Source organism: Lonchura striata, chromosome 2, assembly GCF_050655825.1.
Source record: "Lonchura striata isolate lonStrDom1 chromosome 2, ASM5065582v1, whole genome shotgun sequence".
Classification (NCBI taxonomy): domain Eukaryota; kingdom Metazoa; phylum Chordata; class Aves; order Passeriformes; family Estrildidae; genus Lonchura; species Lonchura striata.
In genome coordinates, this window is record NC_140704.1 from 102,333,455 (window position 1) to 102,361,036 (window position 27,582).

Here is a 27,582-nt window from a genome sequence, read left to right on the forward strand (position 1 = left end):
TAGTTTTCAAACTTTTGTAATTAAATCTGCAATTATGTTTAATGTTAGTTTAAGGGTTCTCAAAATCATACTTTTTCTTCCATTTTCCAGGATTTTTTTTCAAGATATATTAACAGTAATTGTATGCTTTAAAATATTAGATTTCTGCCCTTGTTACTACAAAAGTCTTGGTGTCCCCTGATTGAGAAACATGTACCTCCTTTGACCAAAAAAAATTTTACCAGACTGCTGTGGCTAATCTCAAAAGTTCATAATAAGAGTTCAAATAATCATCCATAACCTGATATTCATACTAGTCTATCTGAGAATTATCCATATGAGTTGGAGTAACCAAATCACAGAGTTTCAGATTTTCATTGCCATTGTCTCACTCTGACTGCACAACTTCTATTGGAAAGAAAAACAGGAAGAAACTTTTTTTTTTAATTTCAGAAAATACAGAAAATATGAATAGTAGAAGAAAGAGGCACTGGAGAAAAACACGAGAATGAATTTTTGGTAGCCAACAGATACATAAAAAATCTCAGGCCAGAATTGAAAGAGAAAAATAAGCTTGAGTTATCTATTTTAACACAAGGAAGAATTAATCTGGCAGAATGAAGCTGTGTCAGGGGAGATTGGACATTTTAGTTGGACTAGGCTAGGCAGAATTTGAGAAGTGTCAGGGGAATATATGCAGGGCCAGCATGAAGTAGAAGTTAAAATTTGGCATTAAGATGCCAGACACTAAGTCAGACAACAATTTTAATAGGACAATCAGATCAATAAAAAATGCATTGTCTGAGAGACAGTATATGAGTTTATAAATGAATGGTAAACAAAGCAGAAAGCCAAGATCAGTTATGTAAGAAGTAGGTATGAGTTGAAAGAGGATCTAGTCAGTTTTGCAATGGCTGATTTAATGTACTGTAGAATATCCCTGCAGCATATCCCTGTTTTTAACACAACAGAGCAAAATATGATACATTACACAATGTAATGCTACCTCTTTTGCCATTTAATTAGTTTACTTTCTTCTATACATTATTTCAGTTACTATGTGAGGCTAAAAAATTGATATGTCTTACTTTAGTTTTGGACACTGGCAATGGGAGGAGGGGAGGTTTTCATTTTGGCTTTTCTTCTACTGCTTGGGAAAATAAATTGTTCCCAAAGCCTGAATGACACCCATCATGTGAAGTGATATACTACAAGACAAAAAACTAGAAGTGAAAAGGACATTTAGTTATGAAAAGCTTTTGTTCTTACAAGAAAAGCCCTTGATTGGGTTACGTCTGGTCTACTTTGCATTAAATCCTGTATTGTCTGCTATCAAAACCTCTCTGAATATGAGCTGGTGTTTGAAGACAAAACAGTGGAAATGGAAGTCCAGGTGCACTCTGAAATCAATGTTAATTTTTCAAAGCCTTTAATTTCCCCTCTTTCATTATTTTCTTTCACAGTGAATATTGCTTCCTTTCAGGACACATGATAATGAAAATGACTTATTTGTTTTCATCCAGTGATAATGATTGCCACTAGTAGAATTATCTTTGAAAACATCATGCTTTTATCCTCCTGCTTTCATCTTTTTGGAGCCATTAATCTTCAGTCTAGGGAGAAAAGCAATATCTCAAGTCATATCTGCTCTTTTACACTATTCAGCTAGCACAGCTATTTTGGACAAAATCTGCTAAATAAATTTGCAATGCATCCTCAAGTGTAGTTAATAATAAATACAGAGTTATGACAGCAAGCAGCAGCATAATCAAACCTTTTTTTTATTTTTCAAAACTGGCTGACAGCACTGTATATTATTTTTGTGCTTAGGATTATGGTCTTGACAAAAGCAGGGGCTGGAGAATTCTTCAGAAATACATTACTGGAAGAAAATATTTACTGTGACTTCAAAGTTCAGTGCCTTAAAAGCACTGTGTTAGATCACACATCTAACAAACATGTTCCTGGCATACAGAATGTATATGAACAGACAAATGGTTCATAAATAAATTTAAAGTTCCCTCCTGATCAGTGTGATTTGATTTTGCAGTGGTATGGGTATCAGTATTATAGCTATGATGGAAAGACCATGTTTTAGTCCTAGTTATCTGTAGCAGCCTGGCCCTGTGTAGACATGAGACATCCTTAATGTAGATTAATTTATTTCTCTGGAAGGATCCATTTACATAAGTAAGTCACAAATGTCAGAAATTTACCTAGAGTCAACTGCAATGCAAAGCAACCCATTTCTAGCTTGCAGTCACTCTGAGGTCATGAAGTTTAATTATGAATATGTTACGATAATAAATTCCTTGGATTCTTAAAATTAAAATGTTGAGAACTAATTTTATGGTGTATTCAACATTCAGCATTTATCCAAATCATCTGTACACACCTGTCATCTGTACACAAACTATATTTTTTATTTGAACCTAGATTTGGCTATAGCTGCTTCCAGTTCAAAGCAAACTAGGTAATTCAAGGTGTGCCAGAGACAAGCTGTATTCATTATTTGAGTGATGAAATGTAAGAAGAAATGGGGGAAGAAACCAACTACCTGACCTTACAATGCAACTGGAGAAGTATTCTCAAAACGTAAACAAAATTAACAGGCACCCATTGGAATTTTTGCCTTGAGGAAAACATAAACTCGATATGTAACTGGAAACTTGTGAGTTCTGGCCAGTGACAGAGCAGCTGCATACATAAAGACATCAGGGCAACAATTAAATATCTCCCCAAAATATACTGAATCGTGATGCTCTTCAGGATTGTAGTGACCTAGCTCTGTAAGGGTTGCCACTACAGGGGCAGAGTACCCTGGAGGAAGCAGAGAGGCTTAAAATACTGTTTCCTATATTATTGTTACCTCTAGGTAAACAGTGTAACAGGTGAAGAACACATCAACATCCTGTTAGTAAGAATTCAAAATTCCCTACTTAACTAATTCCTTGGTAGATTCCCACATCATACCCGGATGCTGCAATGGTTCAAATAGAATATGTTTCAGTGATATCTAGTCTGTGTTTTGGCAAAGCAGCTACTTTTTCTTATTATTATTAATTTTCTTCTACATGTAGATGTAATTAGAGGATTTTTTAGGTCACTTTCAACACAAACCATTTTATCATGCATGATTCCATGATTCTGTGGATCTGGCCTCTGAAGAAACACTTTAATGTTTAGTTTAAAATAAATTGATATCAATATTTAGTAAGTTTAATCCAATAATTTTATTTTTATTTATATATTTATGCAAATTTTATTACATGGATTTGAATACAAGCTTCTGGGGTTGGTACAGGTCCTTCATACAAAGATAATTTTCAATTTTCTATTTCTAGAAATTTTCAGGTTCTAGTTTTCTCCAAGCAATCTTAAAGCAAATAAAAACTTCAACTCAGAATAAACACCTCCTCATACTCGAAGCACACATAATGTTTCCTTTATTTATTCTATAATATAAACTCCCACTATGTATGGTGAGAAAAAGAGAAAACAAAAAGTTAGAGTATTAAGATTTAGATTTTGAATATTAAGATCCTGGAAAGGTAGATCAATATAATTGTATCTGGTTTCACTGAGGTTGTATCTTCTAAGATTTTATTTTTATTTTTTTTAAATTTTTTTAGTTCCTTTCTGATTTAGATGCATCCTAATTCTTCTCTAGACATGTCTGGCCTTTCTCTGTTTAGAAGAAATGGGGTTGACAGTTGTTCAGCAAGTCTTGACCCTCTTTCAGTATGTTAGAATTGTCTAGACATTATGCTTTCCTTGGAAAAATAAAAGAAAAATATCTGATTTTCTGTGTGAAAAATCTTCAGCATAGACTTGTTTAGATTGCATCTTTTGATTTTCATTCAAAAAAAAAAAAAAAAAACAAAACCAAAAACATAAAAGCTCCCTTATGTAAAATCTGAGTCTGGGAAAATAGTTCTAGGTAAAGCCCTCTCCCCACCTCCATTCTCATGAATTCTCATTTAAGAAGGTTTGCAAGTGCTCTAGGTAGGACATTTATGGTTTTGAAATTTTCCCATAAGAACAGCACAATAAAAGAAGAATAACTAACATGTACAGCATTTAAGGTGAAAGGCTAATGAGATTGGACAGTCTCTTCCACAGTGTTCCTAATGTTCCAACACACATATTTAAAACAATATTTATGTTGTTCTGCTCATTGTTGATATTCTTTGATTTATTGTGCAGAACTTATAACAGGGGTTACGGTTTGAGTAGGGAATTAAACATAATCAGAATATGGCACTCTGTGGTATTGAGAACCAAGTAACTGAAATAATTTTAGAAATTTTCATGTTTTTTTTCTGAAGAGGAATGTTTATTCTATGCATATTTATATAAGTATTAGTACATTGTCTTCTTGCATAAGGAAGAATTTCAAGCAGAAGGAACCAACTCTCTCAATCATTTTCTCTCAGTATTATTAGCTATTTAAAAAGAACTAAAATATTGCCATACCCACAAATATGAAAAACAAAAGCAATCTTTTATGTCTATCCTTTTAGATCAAATTTTAATACAATTAATGGCATTGATTTCTCATCTACAGTATTAGTATTTTATCATCCCATGAGCAAAAGAATTACTTCTTTTTTTTTTTTTTTTTTTTTTTTTTTTTTTTTTTAGTGAAGAGAAAGGGAAGAATTGGAAAACTTTCAGGATTATTTTGTGTTGTTGTTTAGGTGAAACCAATATAATAAGATAGACAGGTGGATGGTTTGTAAGGTCAGTTTAATCTGAGCTCTTTTTATATGATGTCTAACCCTAGAGACTCATCACAAAGAGGTTTTTCTCAAGTCTTGACAGAGGTGCTTTTTCTGTGGGGTTTCAGGCAGCTTTACTTTTAATGCATCCACAATAACAAGGACACATACCAATGGAAATAAACTTTTCTGCAGAAGAATTTAATTTTTGATCATGTCACCTGATATTTTTTCTGTGGTACAATATGCCATTTCTTCCAGTGGCTGATTCAGATTTAAAAGGCTACTAGCATCCTTTAATTTTCTTTTCCCCTTTTCTTTCTTTAAAAGTGACAATCCTATTAATCTAATTATGATTCATAGCTGGAGAGAGTCAATTAGTTTCAAGTTCTTAAGGACTAGAATTAGAAATTTGAACCTTATACTGGTCATTTGTTCTTCTGCCAATGATTATGACTGCTAGGGAATGATTAGCATGTGACAAAATTTGCATCAAGTGGACTTAAATTAACATTGGCCTAGTTTAAATAAAATATAATATTGCCTATGAATTTTACATTCACAAAGATATCCCCTGAAGTAAAGAAAGATTAAAACAAGTTAGATGGTGTTATTAAACAATTATATACTGTGTGAAAATGTTCAAATTGATAAATATTTACGTATAAACTATGGGAAAAAAACAAGTAGTAAATGGAGAGGCAAAAGAAGATAATCCATTCTTCTGCAAGTGGGAACCAGGAGCATCCACAGTCTCATGTTCTTACAATCTGTCTTGACACTGAAGATAGTCAGATAAAAATACCCCAATAGAAGAAGACACCAATGAACTCCACAAAGGGATGTATGGAGTGATGGGTTTTGTCTTCTCAAATCCTTGTTGTGATGTGGCCCTGTTTTTCTGGGGATGGCTGAATACCTGCCTTCCAATGGGAAGTGGTAAATTCCTTGATTTGCTTTGCTTGTCCATGTGCCTTTTGCTCTTCTTAATTACCTGTCTTTATCTAAACCCATGAGTTTTTTCACTTTTACCCTCCTAATTCTGTCCTCCATCCTGCTGGTGATTAAACCTCAGCAGACATAACGAACCACATAACAGCATTAAACAGACCGATTTTATGATGGCATGACTTTTAAAGAAAGGAAAATGTTGGATTTTTTATTTTAGAAAAAAAGCTTTTTTGCATTCTCAGTGGAAATTATATTAGGACACTTTTGAAATTAAGCTCCCAGGCAATTATTTTATAAATGCTCTTGAATGGCCTGGATAATATTTTCCTAGTGTCAGTCATTTACTTGGTTCAGCATTGCCATATCCAGTAAATGTCTTTCTAATTTAAATGTATTGAGGCCCATCTACAAAAAGACAACCTTTGCTATGACCAGTATTTTAATCTAAAGTCTAATTTGTTTGTCCGAATAATTTTCTTTATGCACAATATACATTATTATACTTAGTGAAATAGTAAGAACATTTAGGACGCTTGCTAAAACACTAAATTATTTAATCTAATTTTACATTGTTTGCATCACTAAGCTTCTATCCAATTCAATTTGGGACCTGTGAGAAAATGTCTCTAGAGTTTTCATGTGTCTTTAAAACACTGTGTGGCAGATATCCTCATTTCAAAGTATAGTCACTGTATCACAGTCTGGAAAATAATTGGATCTTACAAAGAGATGTGAATTTTAATTACTTTGTTAACATGAGAGACTAGCCTACCTACTACTGTTTCAGCTACTGATAGGATCTCTCTCTTGCATTTTAAAAATGAAAATTTCAAAGGAGAGCATAACATCATAGTAAACCACTTGTAATAAACAAATTTATCAAGATTTACTTTTCCTGCTTTACTTTATAAAATAAAGTATTTTATTTCTTTACAATTTCATGATACAATACATATTTTCAAAATTTCTTTACACAATAATTAGTAAATTACATCCTTTGGCTGGAGATGATAGATGCCATAGGCAATCTACTTTTTTTCTCTAGTACAATTGGGTGTCCTATTCCTTGTCATGCCCAAGAATTTGGACACCATGTTTGTGAAAACTATGATAACTAAGTTTGAACACCTTGGAGTGTGCTCATGCTCCAAAAGCAATGATTTTGTCTTGCTTCACAGCCATTGGAGTTAAAAGATTTGTCTCTCAGAAAAGCCAGAAGAATAAAAAAGGAATTTAAATTAGTTCTTTAGAATATGTAATTAAAGTCTTTTTCTGGACATCTATTTTAAAAATTATTTTTGCAAGAGAATTTGAACCACAAATCAGCACATAATTTAATAAAATAGTAAATATAAATATAATTGAAATTTAAATTATACTATAAAACTAATAAAGACAAGATTTAACATCATTTCAATAATTATTTGGTTTCAATCTTCATTTTAAAGTACATTTTCCAGATTTGAAACCATTGATTTATTTTTTATTTTCTCACCTTCTTTTGGTTTGTATTGAATATAACCATTACAAACTAAAAATGTAATAGATGATTATTTCTGCCATGGCTGTTAAACTCAATTTGTGGATTTTGATACAAGTTAGCATGCATATATTTTGATATTAATTCATCTTTCTGTCATTAACTACAGGGGAAAGAAAAAAGGGGATAATTTTATGTTAGATTATTCCTTTATTCTAGTTCACTGTCGCTGTGGAGATTATAGTGCTAAGATGAAGGTGGGGGCAACAAACATTGGGAAAAATGGCTGAGGGCATAAGAATGATTGCTTATTTGGTGATAGAGGTGGCACGTTTCAATTTATTTTGTCTGTGAAGCTATTGCCTGAGCTAAGGAAATTTCTGTACCCTCCTTATCACCAGCATGACTTGCAGTGTTCGGATTTTTTTGTAAACAAAACCAAAAAAAGCATGCTGCCTTTTTTGTAGCTGTTAGCAAGGTCTGACTGCATGGATTGCCTCAGTCTTCCAGTAAAAGACCAAGAGTTTCTGTAGATGGAAATAACTTAATCACTTTGCTGGTTTATCAGCTGGTTAATTCTAGGTCTATCATTATCTCAATGTTTAACAAGCTAGCACCGCTGTGATTCCTCAGTCTTTATCAATACTGAACCACTCCTGACTAAAAGAGCACATTCAGTCAGACTCAAACCAGCTGCTTTGCCTAAAAACATCAGTCTGTAACTGAGCAACAAGGGAGATAGAAGAAATCTTAACAATGAATGCCATATTTTGTCACTTTTTCAGGAATATTGATAGGAACTGAAAGTAGGCTACGACATTTTCAAATTTCGTATTTATTATTCTGGCAGTATCCATTTCAGGATCCAATCATTTTCAAAAATCACAGGCCTTAAATCTGGTATTTATTACAAAGAAGCAGTAGAATTAAATATTTCTGAAGCATCTGAATGACTTTAGAATAACCAGGATTCTTTTGACTCCATTCCAGTTAAGCACTCAAGCTTGTAGAAAGCTAATCGCTTGTATATTAATTAATAAGTTTATACTAACATGTTTGCCACTCAACAGTGATGTGCATAAATACCTAAAGCACTGAAAGCCTATGGAGTTGGTTACTGTAATCAGTGGAGCTACCAGAGGTCTCATGAGTTCCACCATCCCTGCCAGCTGGCTGTGCTCACACTGTCAGGATGTCCTGACACTCACTAAGTAGCCCCAGCTAAAGTTCACAGCTGCTAAGCAGCAGTATTTTATGACAGTTGCCTGCAGTTATGTGTCCACGCATGTCACATCCCTAGGGAAGCATTCTCATCCAGATAACGCCAGCATGTGCTCTTATGCCAGGGCAAGAAGAAAATGCTCATGGTAAAGTTGCTGAAGCAACTTCACAAATTTACTCTGAAGTAAATTTAAATAAATTTTAAAAGTCCAGAGAAAAAGACAACTGTATTCATGTTGTGGAGAAAAGACAAAAAAAATACAACATGCAAGCAGATAGTGCGAAAAAATGGTATGAAAAGGGAGCAGTTAAGCTTTCCATGGACTGGCAAGTCTAAGGGCAACTGAATCAGAGTTAACTGGAATAATTTCACCAGAAGGTATAAATAGGAATATTAAATGGAAACATATATAATAAGGTCAATTAGCTGTTCTGACAGGTTCCTATATCTGATCAATTTGTATATTTGTATGAGTAAAATGACCATTTTTAAAGATTCCTTCATAGAGATAATATTATTAAAAGAAATGAACACAAATTAGACAAGATGTTAGACATTTTTTAAGGACTTCTTCCCCATCAAGATAATACAGTTTGAGGCAATTGTTTGGACAACCTGCAAGTAAATCCCCAAGTCTTCTCTCAATCTGCTAAAAACTCCATCTTCCTAGTCAAAAAAACCTCCTTTTGCTTCAGCCACGTTGGAAAGTTACATGTACACATTACAGGCTTCCTTGTTAGTCATCAAAGTAACTGTATACCTTTTATGTTTTACTGAAGGAAATATAATGCTATTTGGTCCTTCTTGAGCTGACTGGTTCCTGGTTTGAAAATGTCCCTTTCTGACCTTAGAAATTGGAACAGAGTTAGCACTGTCATTACTGCACTCGTATATGTTTGCAGGGATTTTTTAAATAAGGTTGATGCAATTGTTCAGGAAAGCTGGATTTTTTTGTCTGACTCTGCCACAAGATAATACAAATCTGCTAAGTATACATGGAATTATTCCAGCTAGGTCTTTATATAAGTACTGGATAATTTCCTATATCAAGGACATATTACTTCTAAGTGGGGACTATGAAAATCAATGCTAATGAGCCTCCCAGTGACCATAAATCTTGCCTTATGTAAGTAAACACAACTCAGTTAAATATAAACTTTTGCATCCCTTGATGTACAAATGTGATTTACCAGAGCATATTTAGGGGAACTAATATTGTGCTTAAAGCCAGTGAGCTCCTGGGCCAATCTGTACCATATTTGTGTTTCTCCATTCCTCTTCCTTCACGTCTGCATAAGACACTATGCTCTGCTCCCATAGCAACTGCTATTGTTTGTGACCATATCTCTATGTATTTAAAAGGCACCTTGCTTTGCACAAGCCTTTCAGGGTAACCAGTAGGAAATTACTTTTTAAAAATATTTTAAATTCTATTGACATGGAAGAATGAAACAAAGCTGCTGGGACTGTAAGCAAAAGATTCTGTGCCAGACAGGGTTTGTGTTTTCCATCTTGATCCAAATCTAGCAGAAACACACTGAAGTCAAAATCAGAGAAAGAAGCAGCATTTTTGCAACTGCAAATGTACCAGTGCTAACTGAGGAGTAACTACAATTTTTGTTAAACTGAAATTGATAATGAGACGGAGCATCAGTTTTTGGAATTACTTTCTTCTTATCCTCTATCTTACTTGAGGTACTTCTTTCCATTTTAGTACCAGCCTGCTTTACTGAAATCTCAAAAATAGTCTGTATATAATCATGTAACTGACTGAATGCAGTCACAATTTGAAGCAGCTGGAAATGGACATGAACCATAAAAGAGTAGAAAAAATATTTATTTCTATGTACTGATAAAAAATAATTTAATTTTCTCTCTGATGAGAGAATTTGAAAAGATTGTTTGTTTGTCTTTTTCTCTCATCTATTTCCTTGCATTCTGCACCCAAGACAGGCAAAGGTACTTTTGTCTTGCACATAATGGAGACTAGAAATTTTGATGAACTGGAACCATTGCTGACAGATGGTCATGCATATTTTCCTTTTCAGTACTGTGCCAAAACTCATTGGCCCAGCAATAATCAGCAGGAAAATTTAAGCTGGAAACAGAGCAAAGAAAGCAAAAATGCATGGCATATAATTAATTTTGTAATCATTTTCATAAAATTTGTTGCCTGTTACCACTCTTTGATGCTTAGAAGTTTTAAATAACTTTATCCCTTATATAAAATCTTCAGAACACTGTTTAGTTATTAGTATTTATTGCAAAGCTTTGTTTATTTTTTGTAGATGATTAGTGAGCCATCAGAAGTAATTTCTAAAATTGCTGTGTCATTATAGGTCCTAACTTCATTGAGGACCCATGACCCTTCAGCACGAAATTGAATTCAGGCTGCTAGACTTAAGGCTCCAGTGTATACAAAAAAATTTAGCCAATTTAATAGGATTAAATTCTAGATCAAATGAAGAAGTTACACCAATATTAGCTACCCTTAAGCCAATTTAAAAGCATCTGCACAAGGGATTTCATTGATTTAAATCAATTTGAGGATTGATTTAACTAAATTGTTACCATTTCTTTCTGTACACAGGGGACAAGTTACGTGAGTTTTATTTTGGGAACAGTTCATCATCATCTACAATACCATGGATTTCAAATATTATTGATGGAAAGCAGGTAGGTGCCTTCCATTATAAATATTAGGGCTAATGTATAGTGTCTAGGGGATAAGCACGAGATACAGAATAACTGGATAATTACATATCATAAGTATATATTTTTATCTATGTATATTTACAATAAAAGTAAGATGCACAGATATGAAATTAGAAGGTCTGAGAAAGATGTCAGATTCAAGAAAGGACTACAAGGTTGCTATTATGCAATTGATGGTGAATAGAAAGGGTCAATACCATACATATCAAGTTTTGAAATTTTTGTCCTTGACTTGCAAAATCAAGATATTCACAGGTATGTTAAGGTATGCAGCTCAAACCTATGTTTTGTCAACTTTGTCATCATGTCCAGTACTTAATTTTAAGCTTGCACATTTCCTTATGAACACTTCCTAACCTTAATAACTTTATTCATTTTCTTTTGATGGCTCTTGAGCAGCTTACAGCATAACTAAATAATTCAGCATCTGCCCAGCAGCTGTTGGGTCCTTGTATTTCTGCTAGGAATACTAGGCAGGATGTCTAATAGTGACACTTTTGACAATGTCTACTCAGTCTGTAGATAGGTATTCCCTTGGAGCTAAATGTTCTTTCCTTTGGTAACACCAAATTGCAAACTGGTATTCTGTCATTACAGGTGAGATCTGAACTGATGTTTCTGTTTCAGTTCAACCACATCTTGTAAGGGTGGATTGTCTGATGTCAGTCCCTGTTGGTGTATGCCTAATAGCCATGGAAAGCCATGGGAAACTGAAACACACATTTCCACAAGTTTCTATATACCCTCCTGTATACAAAGTACCTCATTACTTACCAGGCCGCTCAATTTGATTGGGTTTTTTATTCCTTTCTTCTTTAACAGAACTGTTGCAAAAGTGTCACTGTGCAAAATAATTTTTTTACTAGTGTCCTTATGTTTTCACATTAATTTTCAATACTGAGCTGTATTTAAGGAACCATGAAAAATTAAGACCTAATTTTTCTTAAAACCTGTCATAAAAGTGAAGATGGATGCCTGAAATATAAAGACTTTAACAAAATATTAAAGAATTCCATAGAAGACCTTAACTTCTTAGAAATCCTTAACTGTATTCCAATGGTTGTAGGAAAGAACTGGAATGCAATCTACTCTTAATAAGATTAAGGAAGTCACGGTTTCCTCAAAGGTCTAAATGCAAATAACTATTTTATTGATTAAACTTCCATTTTTGAAAGTGCCATTTCAAGTATATAGGATGCAGGTGCCCATGAGCTGCAGGGTCACCCCTGTAAAGCACTGGTTTCAGCTGGCTCCAAAATGGACACACCTCAGGGGACAGCTGAACACCTCAGCCAGAGTGGTGATACATCTGAGGAAAGATATTTAAGAAAACCATGAAGCAATGAGAGGTGTGAGGAAAAAATGTGAGAAACAGCCCTGCAAATGACAAGGTGAGGGAAGAAAGAGGGGAAGGAGGTGCTCCATATGCTGGAGCAGAGGTTGCCTGTAGCCCTTGGAGAGACCATATGGGAACAGGTTTATACTGAAAGACTGCAGTTTGTGCACAGAATCCATGTTGGAGAAGTGAGAGAAGGAACAGCAGCAGAGAGAAGATGTTATGGAACGATCACAGCTCCACAGCTCCTCATAAGCCTGTTAGACAGGGGATCAAAGAGGAGACAGGCATGGAGTAGTGAAGCTGAATATGAGAAGTGGAGAGAATCTGTTCTAGGATTTGGTCTTGTTTCTCACTGTATAAATACATTTTTATCAGCAATAAGCTACATTTATTTTCACCAAGTTGAGTCTGTTTTGACAGTAAACATTAAATGATCCCCCTGTCTTTATCTTTGCTCCATTTTATCCCACTGTCCTTTTGAGTGAGAGAGAAATTGGACAGGCATCAGCCAGCCAAATCTGCCCAACACATCAGTGTGAATTATAGTAATGTGGAATGTGTCTGTCCTGGAAAGATCTTTTTCCATATAGATTCTACAATTTCACAGTGTTATGAAGACAACAATACTTTAACATGTTCTGTTTTGGTTTGATTTATAAGGGTTGTCAAAATAGGAAAAAAAGTGACTGTTCTTCATACCTATCACTGCAGTTAAAAAAGGAAGAACATGCTTTTAACTTATATAAAATAGTTGACAGGCTATGATGATCAGAGTGTAAATTGCTGATCACATGCTGTCACTGTTGTTTGCAACAGTAATTTTAAGAAAAAGTCATTAAATCAAAGAGACAATTAAGTTATGAAGTAAAAAAAAATCACAAATATCTACAAAAGCTCTTTCTAGCAGGTATCTGGGTTCGAAATGAAGCCCAAAAAAGTGCATACATGATTGCTTCTTTTGGTGACAATAAATCTCACTCAATTGGTGCATTTAATTTGTTTAGTTCATTACTTTCAGATTTATTTGTTTTACCTCATGATTAGATATAAAATTACCTGATATCTTATTCAGTTTAATGGCATTCAACTGTTAAGAAAAAAAAAATGAACACAATCAAATTCTTTCTCAATTTTTCTTTTTTTTTCAGATAAATCTGCTACAACATAGCAACGTTAGCAACTTTATACAAAAGAAATAGTTTTGGGTTGACGCTTTTTCGTTTTTTCCCCCCACACTTGCAAACTACCTAAAGTTTGCATCTTGTAAAGGAATCAAAGTTTATCAGAAGACTATGAAAATTAATGTAAATATAAGCTAAAAATAGTTAATTTACCTTTTACCATTTGTTTGATAGTAATATCAAAGTTGGAGTATTGGAGGATAACCCAGATATTGAATAATTAAGAAAGATGATGAAAAACCTCTAGAAGCTGTAAAACTTTTATATGGAAAGATTGGAATAATTTTCTTTATAAGTTAGGTAAGCAAGACAGGATCTAGAAAAAAATTGCTTTGTCAGGAACAGGGCAGTATATTTTTTAATTACTAAGTTTGAAATTTAAACCAAATTAAATTATAGTTTGCAATTAAACTACAGTATTCACTGAAGTGAAAAATTCTCATGTCTTAGAGTTTAACCAAACAATAGGCCGATTTCCTAAGTCACCTAGCTCAGTCCTACGAAGCTGTAAAGCCTAAAAATTAAACTTCCTCTGCTCAGAAATTAGGCAAGCTTTTGGATCATCAATATATGTGCTGGGAAAAAGTACTACTAAGTCTTATTACTGTCCACGTCTTACATGTTACACTGATAAGTTTAATTTAATTTCCATTGTTCTGTCTTCAAGGTTATCCAAATGTTCAATATTAAATACTGCTCACACACTTCATTGATTTTATCTTACAAGTTTTTATTTGATTTCTTAAATGCATTCCAGCTTGTTTCACCAAGGTCATTAAGGAAATATTAAATGCAATCAGTCTCAAGATATTCATTATGACTTTCAGAGTTAGTCTAATCATAGTTCATTATTTTTTTCTTGCAATAAGACTATTACCATTTCAACTTTAGGCAATTGAAAAATAAAAAATATATAAAGCTTGTGGAAAGTCCCATCTGTATGTCAAATAAATATTTTTCCCTATAATGTTGCATCAAATGACCCAACATGTAAAGATTTGTTATATTTATCAGTGCTTTACTAGTTATGTTATCCATGGTACATCTGAAAAAAAACCACATATTTTTGATCCCATAATTTTCAATAAATTCTTTCATTATTTTCATATTTCTTCAGTATAAGTTCTTGAGTTTTGACATTTTTGAGATTCATTCTTTCCTGTCTTCACAGAATGTTGTGTTTCCTTACCTCAAATGTTATAATATACTTTTAGAAACTGACATGGCTCATGTTTTATAAATGTTCTTTGACAACTTTGTGATTTTAATTGCCTAGTTCTTTCAATATAAACATGTCCCCTCTTTCACCACTTCTTTTCCAGTATGACCTTCTGCTTGTGTCTATTGGCTTTTAATTTTTCTATGGGACCTTTGGAAGCATCAATGTTATTAGAAAAACATGAGAGAAAACTATAGGTACTCAATTGTTTTGAGTAATGCCTAGATTGCCTTTAATATTTTCCCCATCAAAAATTTCCCTTTCCCCCCTTAATGTATTTATTTATTTTTGCTTCATTTATATGGTTGAGTGAACTGATCCTATTTGGTTTTAAATCCTTTACAACAATGAATATAGATTGGTTTTCTTGGGAGCTCTTACTGACCGCTAAAATAAGCTTTCTCTTTTTAGTCTTCTTTTTTTTCCTTTCATATCACACCATTCAGTTTTGAAGTATTTTACTCTAAGAAATACATATTCTAGATAAATTTTACATCGTTTACCAATAAAAATATCATTCAAATCCAAGCATTACAGTACAGTTCCCTTGATTATTTTCTTTGACTTCTAAGAATTGTCAGCATTGAATTAAAGAAAAAAAAATCCCTGATAATTTTTATGTAGGTCAAATTATTTCCTTGTCATCCAAAGAAAGATTATTTTCTTAGTAATGAATTTTTTGTAGTGTTGATATTCCTCCAAACCAAGGGAAAACAGCTTCCACTCTGCTTAGTTCATTGACATTCTGTGAAGAAATCTGATGGATATCATATTCCAAAGTTATCTAAGACTCACCATAATTAAACCAACATGAAAAAATATTTAGGATGTTACTTATCCAGACCATGAGAACAATTGTAATTAAACCAAAAGATTCTGAAATTTTCTCTTTCCAACGAATGATGGATCCAAGCAAGTAATTTTTCAGAGTTTAGCAGTGTTTTGTTATGATACCCAGATATAACATTGCATGTTTTGAATGCTATCAGGCCTGGAATGAGCGCCAGCACTGGATGTATCCAAGTGTTCCCTAAGAGAGGGATAGCTTCCATTCCACCCTGCTTCCATCCTAGCCTTCCTAACTAGAAGCACATCAACTTTTTTTTATACCAAGAGAAAGAGATCTGAATAATTGTCCTGCTCCAGCAGAATGGAGCAAGTAGCAAGGCTGCTTGATAGGGACCCCTGTGTTTTCTCACAGGATTTCCACATTTTACTACTTCTTTCCTTGATACTTGACCTCCTTTCTGCCACACCTTACTTTCTCTACCCCAACATTCTCCCTGGCAAATAATTTTTCTGTAATTACTTTTTCCCTGTCAGCTCCATTTTTCCATACCTATATCCAGTTTTGATGGTTTCGATACCATTGCCTAGGTAAATTACCCTTATATAGAATTAGTAGTGGGTCTCCAATTATCCCCTGCAGTTACATGTGATGCTTGGCTCCTATAGCCACCCACAGGGATGCAAACATCTGCTTGGCACCATCCCTACCTATTGTCTGGTCATGCTGTCAGGTCATGCCTCTTGTCCTGCCAAGTCCAGAGGTTTATGTGTCACACTTCATTAGTGTAGCAACAGGCCAGTGACTTGGTCACTTCCTGGTGAGATGATGAGGACAGCTCTTTCCATAAAACCATAAAGATCCATAAACTTCAGAAAAGTATTTCTGAACCTTTTTATAACATACTGGTGCAGATTGTCAATAGTGTTACTTTTTAATATGTGATCCAGAATGCTAATCTCATCCAGCCTAAGAATGAATGAAGCATGCTAGGTAACAAAGAAAAAACTTATCTTGTATTTTTTCAAGTGGATTCCTTTTCCTGAGTGTCACACATTATGATTTCCTATCTATAATGCTTCATTTATCACATTTCGTTTTAACAGACTATAGAGAAAGACTCATCTACTGTTTTACATTCATGCACTTGAATGCTGGAGTATTCACACTTAGCACTGATAAGAATGACTTTGACTTGAAAAATAGACTCTTCAAAACGCATTAGCATTTGGGGAAATCAGTTTTCTGAGACTTTCTGATAAGTTTTTAATTCTATTTGAAATATTTTTTAAACTACAGACACAATCTAGAGGAACTCACTTATTTAATACACTCTTGTACAATTTAATACACTTTATTACAATTTAAGTGTCCCTTCATACAAAGGATGTTATAATGTCAGGGCTTTGAGCATTAAAGAAATTATGTATGTGTAATTTTGTTTGATATTAAGCATTTTCATACAGAGGAAAATCCATTACTTTATGCAGAAAAAATGTCTCATATCATTATGAGAGATTATAAACAGTAAATTCCTAATGAACTGCTGTGGATATAATGAATAAACCATAAAATAAACACAATATGACAGTGGTCCTTTGAGCTCCCCTTGAAAACAAGGTCTTTGGCACATTTAATCTGAAAAATCACATTTTTTTATGATATTTTCCTATTGTTGATATTAATCACATATCACGCCATACATTACAAATTCAAAATGTCAGAAAAATTAGATATTAGAATTAAAAGAAATAGAAAAATTAGAAATTATTTGAGACTTCTCCTGTTCTGGTAGTCCTTTTCCCAGAGATGCCATGTGTTAAGAGTTCAGAGGACAAATCAGTGAGCAATGAATCTGGGGTGTCAGGGATAACTTGACAGTGAATTTGTTTGGATTGAACTTGACTGTACTAAAAGTCCTGATAAGAGATTTTAGGAGAAAGAATCTCATTAAAATGGATGAACAGGCATGCACATGCTGTCAGAGAAAGATGCAAATTACCTTTTACTAAACTTGAATGTGCTGTTGGAATTTTTAAAAGTTCTCCTAAGAGACATGCAGAGGGCATTCACCTTTTCTTGACAATTTAGCATGGAAAGAGCAGGCTGAAAAAGCAGTGTTTATTTTGGGAGAGATTGAGTTATATCCATTTTAAAGAATGAGAATTCCTTCCCAAACCTTTATCCCCATGTTCTCTTTCAGGAAAGTATTTGATTTGCTATGTCTTAATTGCAATATGAAGACCTCACGTTTAACTTCAAAAGTATTGACTTTTGATTAATAAAATAATTGCTCAATTAGTCCTAGATTTCTTTTAATCTTTTTATGTCTCAAGATTTTTCAACAGAACATTGATTTGATTTTTAATTTGCTTCACACTTTAGCTCAGTGACTTATATGAATATGCCCTGAATTGCTTTGACAATAATAATATTTATAGCTTTATGTCAACTTCTGTGTATACCTGGAAAACTGTCTATCCTGTCTCAAACCAGGACAAAGCAAATTACAGTATCAGTAATATATCCTTACTGTTTTTCTCAGTTCTTAATTTGGAATGTGTTTTCCAGTAGTCTAGCAGAGTTATTCCTGATTTACATAGGCATGTTAAGAAAACCATGGCCCACAACTGTATGTCACAGACCTAATACTTTCTGTATGCCTGAAATTTTAAAACAAATTTATGTTTTCTGATGTTGAGGTATATGAGCTCTGCTATTCAGATGTAAATGAAATGTACACAAATAATGGAAAATGTTTAATTTAATTTCAGCAACTAAATTGAGTTTACTAAATTACATGAACCTAATAAGGCTGTTAGAGAATAATAAGACAAAAACATTACAATTCACATGTGTCATTAAATTTAGGGAAAAGGGATCCCTGAGAAATAATTTTAAATATTTAAAATAAGAATTGTGGTTGTGAAAATTTAACTAAAAAGATTAACAAAATACATTTTTAGAGCAAGATTTTAGTTTTCTCACAAGGACAATTGGAATTGTTTAATAAATAATGTAAACTCCCCTGGAATGTTAAAAGAGAGTTCACTTTTGCTTTTCTGATTGTTTTATAAGGATTAATTACAAACTCAATTTCATAAAATATAGCATAAATAATTTAAAAATTGATTAAAGTAGTTTCTTTGTAGAAGAAGTTCTAATTTTGTAAACTGAACATAGTCTTTTTCATGTATCTTTATTTTGATTGTGATGCAGAGAAAAAATGCAATATTATGTGGATTAGTAGAAGAAAATATTCAAATCTGTTCCATTTTATTTCAGCAGATAATTTATATTTTGAACACTTTATGATAAAAGTAAAGGTAAGTTTTGATGGAAATCTTGTTTCAAGCTGAAAACCAGAAGCCAGTTCTGGTGTTACATAACCTCCTAACTCCTGTATATCTCCATAAACTACTGTAACAGAAATCTGTACTCTCACCATACAAGAAATATACAAATACAAAAACTTGATAAATATGTCAATGCTGGAAAGTTGAAGTCCTAGATTTCCAAGTGCCTTGTTTGTCTGTAGGTTGTGTTGCATGTCAGTGAGACTTAAATTGACAATATCTGGAGATTATATGTAAAAACAGGGAAGGTAGGGATGGTGGCTCTGTCTACCACAGTTAATTCCTATTCCTTTCAATCAGGACAAGGATTTCAGAAGTGGTAGCTAGCATCCTAAACTAGATGGTTATTTTCATTTCACGTATCTAATAGCTGTAAACTCAGTTTAAAAAAAAGTGTCATATTTATAAGTTTCACTTAAATGTTTAATCTTCTTTGACTCATCCAAGTTTAGTGGAAAATTGTAAATTTAACTCAAGTTCAACCCATAGCTACACATTGTAACACACTTCAGGCCTCTTGTCTGTCAGTATAGTTACTTGCATAGGTTATTTCTACGTAGATTATTCCAGACTTCACAAAAAACATCTGATCACCCATTGAATTCCACTGCAATTTGTGTCATGTTCATTTATCCTGTAAATTTTGCCTCTGGAATTTTATCTCCAACCAAATATTGTACTTCAACTATGAATTTTATCAATGTGGCACTCATGTGGCTTCAAGAATTGAGCCAAGGAAAAACCATACTCCGTGATCTAAATTGATTTTTTTTAAGTCAAAACAATGTGTCTCTAAAATATTGGTATGCAATTTCAATATCACAGTTATTTCCCTTTCACAACACCTTTCCCTAAAAAAGCTGGAGACAAAATATTTCTTCTATTATTCATCCTTTTATCAAACATATTTGGAATACATTAACTTTGGATTTTTAGTCGTCCTTCAACACAGTAATTTTTTTTCCCTGATAAAGATTCTTCAAAAATTTCTTGAATAGAAAAGTTCAAACACCTTATTGTACGATTTCTGTAACACGTATTCTGAAATAAGCCACCTGGGAGTGTCTTTGAAGCTGATGCTTTGATGTGTCATTCATTTTCTTTCATGTTTAGCTGAAATTGCTTCAAAGTCACTGCATTTTGTCCTTATTCTACTTTCCTGTGAATTCATTTGATGTCTGTAGAATCTGGTGTTATCACTGAACTGGTAGAATAAAGTGAACAAAATAAACCATGACTATTTACAGGACAAGAAAAACAACATCAAAATGTTTAAAGTTATTTCAACAGTTAATAATGATTGATATTGGGCAGTAGCTGGATAATCAGTACATTGAATTTCTTTCATTTTATTTTGAATTCAAACTTTCAAAGACATTTTTAGATCTGTTTTATCAAAATGACAGTATTGCAATAAAAGGTGTTTTTTTATGTTTCCTTCTTGACCAATATACTCACGTGGGAAAGAGCCAGCCAAAAAAATCAAATCAGTTCATTCTCCACTGTCAGAGATAGATACTACATGATCACCTGCAGTTACTAAAAAAAATCAAACAAGGAAACTAGAAATTGATTTAATGAAACATTTTTATATTTCATAATTTATTTCCACTTTATATTAATAATGAAAAAAACATTTTATCAGCAAGATGTGATAGACCCACTGTTTGGAAGACTCCAGTTGGATAGTGGAAGGCATAGATTCAAGACACTGATGCATATTTTACATAAACCAAGGAATTTTAGAACTAGCCCATGTATGCCCCTCTTTCCACATCAGTGCTCTAACTAATGATTTGCAACTGTTGTTGCTTTGGTCCTCCTCCGTTTGGATTTACTGTGAAATTCACCCTAGATCTGATGAAGTTCATTACCAATTTTCTTCCAAAATAAAACAATGTTTTTATCAAGTTCTTCAGTGGCTTTGCTATTGACACTGTAAATATATCCAAGAACCAGGTCTTATGTATTAAAAATCTACAGTAAGTGAGTATATTATAAATTCTAGCTACAGCTATTGTCCTCAGGGTGACTTATCTGAATAAACTTCTTTATTGTTAAATATTATTAAGGATGTGTTCAAGTTGACAAACAATTTAAATGACAGCAGAATTCTCTCCACTATTTCAAGATTACACAGAAATGTCAGATTTAGCATGCCACGATATTTCAACCTTATGAGGAGCAGCTGAGGAGTTATTTAGTCTGGAGGAAAGGAGTCTCAGGAGAGAATTTATTGCTCTCTACAACTACCTGGAAAGAGGCTGTAGTGAGGTGGGAGGGGTGGTATCTTCCCTCAAGTAACTAGTGATATGTCAATAGGAAATACCCTCAACTTACATCAGGGAAGATTTAGATTTGATATTAGGAAAAAAATCTTCATGGAAAAGCTGTCAAGTACTGGAGCAGGCTGCCTGGGGAATCACTTGGAGGTAATTAAAGATGTGTAGATGTGGCACTTTGGAACATGGTTTAAAGTAGTGGACTTGACAGTGTTGGGTTAATGGCTTTCTTCAACAGTCTTAGAGGTTTTTTTTTTTCCCAACCTAAATGATTCTACATTTATATGACCCTGGGGGATATGTATTTCATTCCAGACTTCCAGTATTTTTTCTTTTTTTCTCAAAATCAATCTGATTACACAGATTCAAATGTACATTGATGGGTTGGCTCTAACTAATCCATTCTGTGAAATACAGTCAAGGTTACCACGGCTCACCTCAGGTGCTATTAAATCACTTTTGCTAACTGACCGCCTGATCTCAGTGATAAAGTTCCAACAACTGTTTCACTGGTCTTTTCTCCTCTGCTTACTTTTTATGTTTTGCATAATGATGCTAAATTTCTTATCAGCTTAAATGGCAGTAAGAATTAATTCTACTTGCAGATAGGAACTAATAATTTGCTGTTCTGTGTCCCATCTCCTGCGATGAAAGTACTTTTTAAAACAGCAGACAATTTTTATTCTCCTCATAGGATGTTCATGTACTATACACAATTGAGTTAGCAAAGATAATCCAATCAGTCTCAAAACTATTCTCCGGCAGAAAATTTTTTTAAATTATGTATGATATATATGTACATGTTTCCAAAGGTAAAGATAAAGGTAAACATGTACATATTTACTTTTCTAAATAACTGTATGTAGATACATCATATTCTGGATCAGTATTTTCACAGTGATCTTTCTTTATTCATGTGCATAAAACCCTCCAACCTTTCCTGAAGATGTGAGAAAATAAAAACTGGCATTAAATGATACTTTATAAATTTGAATATAATCCTCCATACAAGGATTTTGAGTTCAATTCACATTGCTAGCAATTATATTATCTTAGAATTATCTCAGTCCAGTTTGTTTTCTTTATGTATGATGCTTCACTCTGTAATAACTGCACAGAAAATATAATGTTTTTTGATTATTCAGATAAGAATGGAGTTCTTAGCATTGCACTGTAAACAAGGTGCCTTATTGTAGTGGGACACATTTTAAATTTTCCTTAATTTTTTATTTTATGATGAAATTCTAGTATAGAGAGTGTGTTATTTAAACAACTTTATAGCGCCTGAGGTATGACTTTGATTTTCATTCCTGAGCAAATTGCAAATCTATTAGCATCCCTATTACATTTAGAATGGGCCAGCTTTGAAGCCAGTTGGAGGGAATTCCTGGCACAGAAGAACCATATATTCCATCAGAGTATAGTGTAGAAAGCAAGTCTTTGTAGGTGGCTTTCACTCTGTAGAGTGAAAGAGAGTAAAAGCCCTTGCTTTTATCAAATTTTTAGAGATGTTAAGATGTAATTTAAATACACTCCACAGTCTCTACAATGCTCTTTTAATACTATAGAGCTTAATGGGAATATAAATTTGAATTTTGTATGGAGGTCTCTCATCCTTTCAGGTTATTCCACTAAATCTTTTTCTAGAGTTTTTTTACATCAATACAGTTATGTAAATAGGATTCCTTTCAATATAATTAAAATGGAACAAGAGAGAATGGACAGAAACTGATGTACAGATATTATAACTAAATACAAGGAAATGCTTCTTTACTGTGTGGGTGACTGCACTGCAACAGGCTGCTGAGAGAGGTTATGAAGTCTCCCTCACTGGAGATATTCAAGAACCGTCTGAATGCAATCTGTGCCACTTGATCTGGGACGACCCTGCTTGGGCAGGGAGGTTGGACCAGACAACTACAGTAGTGCCTTTCAACCTGACCCATTCTGTGATTCTGTGGTTCTGTGAAATAATATAACAATATTATACAGTGAAAGGGTTTTAAATTGTCACAATCAACACTATCATGAAGTGTGATAAGTCACTTATGGATGCTGGGTTTCTTTTCCTTTTTAAGTAAAATATATAATTTAATAACTTTAATAACTTTTAATAACTTTTTTTTAATAACTGAGAACTCTATGTCAGCCATAACACTGCTTAAAGTCACTGTCATACACACAAAGCCTAAAGCTTCAGTATGATTTGCAGAAGCAGCGGAAATGGCTGCTGTCAGCTTCAGAACAGATGAGGAACGAAATCTGTCACAAACCTAGAGAACTTAATATATCACTAAAGACAGTTAATTTAACAGCCATGACCTATGTAGGCAACAGAATTAATAGCAAGTCTGTACAGCAATGATGTTCTCCCTGCTGTGCCATTGGGAGTGCAAGTCAATATTCTGATTTCAGCAGCGCTTTGTGTACAGCCTGTTCTGGCTCTGCTTCCCCATCACATACATCTCCCTCGGTGTCATGGTAGCCAGCCACCATGTTTCTAAACTGATTGTGTGTTTATTTTGATTAAAGGAGTGAGTATTCTAACTCTGTGGTGTGAATTAACTAAAATGGATTGTGGGATTAAAGCATGAAATAGACCTGGGATTGATTAAAATTCCTTTTATTACTGAGCCCTTGTATTCCATTTAGAAAGTACTAGATATTCTCCTGTCATCCTATGTCCTTTTATGTGAAGTAAAATAAAGTAAAATGTTGGGATAGAGCTTTTGCTACAGATGTATCATGACTGTGTAATGGTAAGGCTACTTTTGCAACATTTCCAGGTTTATTTTCCCAAATCTTCTTGAGTTTTGTTTCTTTTTCTGTCACAAGATCTCTTTCCAATACTCTGAAATTAACTTCCCAAGTACACAGCTGGAAGAAACAACAGGACAAACAAATATAACACAAAAAACCCAGCAGGTTTCTATTCAGACTATCTTTGATAGCACTTTTCTTTGCAGAGAGTGAAATTGTCAAATCCTGAAAGTAGTTTTTCTGTTTTGATTGATACAGAATCACTTTCACATATTTAAAATTTTTGAACTACTAATAGGTTATTAAACTACTGAGCAAATAACAAGATGTCTGAAGAATTGTCTATTGCAGATGTGGTTTCATATTTCATTTGAAAATAATAACAATTTAATAGCTGTCAGGAACTTTTGTAATTTAGAACAGAATTTCTATTCCAAACCACTAAAATTTGCTAGTTTGAAAACAATAACTGTAGCAAGACTATTTGAAATACAGAAATAATTCTTTGCCTTATTGAAGGTATGCAAGGGAAAATACAATTCCAGCTTATGTCTTAAACAGAATCAAGGTAATTAAATGTCTTTTAATGCATGTCTTTAGTTGGTTAAGTGCAAATATGTGTTTAAGCAACCTTATCCCATAACCAGAGTCACATATTGATTTGAAGTTTGCCATTTCTTTCTTTCCTTCCTTTCTTTCCTTTCTTTCTTTTCTTTCTTTTCTTTCTTTTCTTTCTTTCTTTCTTTCTTTCTTTCTTTCTTTCTTTCTTTCTTTCTTTCTTTCTTTCTTTCTTTCTTTCTTTCTTTCTTTCTTTCTCTCTCTTTTCTCTCTTCCTTTCTTCTCTTTAACTTGGTTGAATAAAGTCAGTCAATTTTCCTTTTTGTTTAAACTTCCATGTATTTATTATTATTGTAGTTCTGCACAGCTTCCGTAAAAACTCAGTCCACCAACTGTAGCTCCATATGGAATGATGGTATCCTGCATAAGCACAACTGTGTCTTTGAATGAGTGCAGTCGCAGGCTTGGAAAAAAAAAAAAAAGCAGTTATATATGTAGGGAGAAAGTTAAATGAGCTGATATAGCTGACACATGATAAATAACAAATACTAAGTGAGATTTCAGGCATAAAAGCCCTCAGTAGAGATTAAGATCTCAAATGGAAACAACAGGAGTTTAGTCTAAGATGAGAACAATTGATCTTTGTTTAACTAGAAATATGTCAGTAAGATCATTCAAAGAGAAAAAGGAGTCTTTGGACACCTGGGGTCTAGTAGAAGTATTATGAAAGGGAAAATAGCTGATATTGTGTATTCCTTCTAAAGGAACACTAAAGTTTTATTTATAGCCTGTGAAACACAGTGAGATTAACTAAGGACGGAGGAAGGAAGGGTCAGAAGAGAGAAAAAATCTTAAAGTAATAAAGACATCTTGTGGAGATTTCTGAGCACCGGGATTGACAGTAAAACAGGGAGGGATACTTTTGTGGAAAATATTCTCCCACCAGTAACTGTTCTATGTTTGCTGGTGTATGGATGTGTTCAGCACATTTTCCAGCCTGCAATATGGATTGTGGCTTCCCTGAGGGCTCAGACAATGCTCCAGAGCAGCAGGTAATGGTAGCAGCACTGGCAGTGTGGGACTGTTCAAAGCATTTGAACTCCCTCTAAATATTTGGGACTTTGGTATTTAAAAGAAGCCCTTTATCCTTTAGTAACTGGGAAGTTAGGAAAGGATTTTGAAGATTACATTTTCCAATATAGGCATATGAATTTTTTGTAAGTCCTTAGTGAATTTGGGCCACAGTAATCTTTTCTTTGTTCTTCTTGTCTTTGAAACTCAATGTATGCTTCTGTCAAACATACAAGAACAGCATGAAAACTATGTGCCAAGAGAACATTTAATTCTACCTAAACTTTTAATATTCTTTTTTTTTTTTTTTTTTTTTTGGTTGAGGGTGGAAGTATGACCTAGTAATCTCTCGGGCATATGGTGTGACTCTTGAGGTGTTCTGTGCAGGGTCAGGAGTTGAACTTAATGATCCTGGTGCCTTCTAACTCAGCGTTTTCTATAATTGTACAAACATAAAGAAGTGCCACAGACACATACTGATAGGAAAGAAAATATCAGAGGAAAAAATCCAAAGCTAAGTCATCATCATATTTCTGAACTAATGTAATTCTGTTATTGTGACCCTGGTATGCAGTCACTTCTACTATTCTTTGTTCTTTAGCACAGCTGTTGACAGAAATACTTCAGTTCAGAATTGGCTGTTTTCTGTATTGCACTTCGTACTTGGTGGAATCGTTTGTTCTTGTACTTCCAAATCTTGCTTTCATGTTCTCATAAATCTTGAATAGCATTTATTAGATATGCATCCCCTTTCCCTATGTACTTTTTCTTCTGAAAATTTATGACTCTAAATTGCCAATGTACTACAGTGAATGAAAGTGTAGGTGAGTACTCAACAGACTTGTACACACAGAAATGCCATACTTAATATTTTCAAAGGCTTCTGGAGTAATTTAGGTTATTTAGGTTAGGTTGTGTTCCAGATGTATCAGCCATGTTGGGTTCTCCTCTAATTTTTTTTATTTTATATGATCCCCTTTTTCTAGCTTTTATCTAACTTTGACAAAAAGAACCCACTGTCATGGTTTGACACGGGAAAAGAATTTTCTTGGAAGGAAGAGGTGAGTCCAGTCAGGCATCAGGTTTGTATACTGACACTTGGGGTGACCAATTGAAGGTGGACATGCCTCTGAGAACACAGAGGGGTTAAAGCAGAATTCCCAGAAGAACTCGCTCTCTTTGGTTCCGGTCAGTGGAGAGTGGAAACCTCCCCTGCCCAGCCATGAGCTGGGTGGAGGAGGGGAAAAGACATATGGCCTGGGAAGGTAGGCCAGGGGGTGAAGGAATGGGAGCCGAGCTGGGCCAGTTCCTGCAGACAGAAGGGTGGAGAACATCTGGGATGTCTTTGTTCCCCCCCTGCCCCCAACCTAGAGGGAAAGAGATAGAGAGCCTGCAGAGTTTGCCAGCAGGAGGGGGCAGCAGATGCCCAGTGTGGGAGACAGCACAGCACCCTGGGCTGAGAGATTTCAGCTGTCCGGGGAGTTCGGGAATTTTAACCCTTTCCCTAAATGAAGGCTTTGTGAAATATTGCTCCTCCTCAATTTGAAGGAAAGAGAGACATCCGGGGACCTCAGTTGTTAGGGAAAGAAGGTTGGGGGGAGATGATGGAGTGGCTGTTGGCTGGACTCTTCTTGTCAGCCATGGAGTGAACCAATTTCTCCTCCAAGAAAGACTGCATTTTAGGGAGATGCAATGGTGAGCCAAGAAATTCCTCCAGCAACTACCAGTTCAGGAATGAACAGAGGAAAGTTGAGGGTGTGAGGATGCCCTCCATCTTCAAAGAAGAGAAGGAGATCTTGGACCTCTGGCTCCATGGGAAAATGGGGGGGGGGGGACTGTAGTCCCAAACTGAGACACTGGACTGTTGTTCCTGTTGGTCCTTGGCAAAGCATCCTTAAAGGAGCCCTATAAGCAGTCTCTGTCCATGCACAGTGGTGAGAGCACTGTGACATGGAGAGAAG

At 34.2% G+C, this 27,582-nt stretch overlaps 1 protein-coding gene across 3 annotated transcripts in view; it reads left to right on the forward strand.

The window, feature by feature from the left end:
* Positions 1–27,582, forward strand: part of DSEL (dermatan sulfate epimerase like) — a 137,676-nt gene that overhangs the window by 83,280 nt on the left and 26,814 nt on the right. For 2 of the 3 annotated variants that reach the window (XR_014952851.1, XM_085571893.1), the window contains exon 3: positions 10,944–11,029. Coding sequence is in view for 2 of the 3 variants with exons in the window: in XM_085571893.1 (XP_085428019.1) it covers positions 10,944–11,029 (86 nt within the window). In the remaining variant the exon portion in view is untranslated. Of the gene's footprint in view, positions 1–10,943; positions 11,030–26,607; positions 26,683–27,582 lie in introns of all 3 variants that reach the window. The other variant, XM_077784520.2, reaches the window with a different exon arrangement.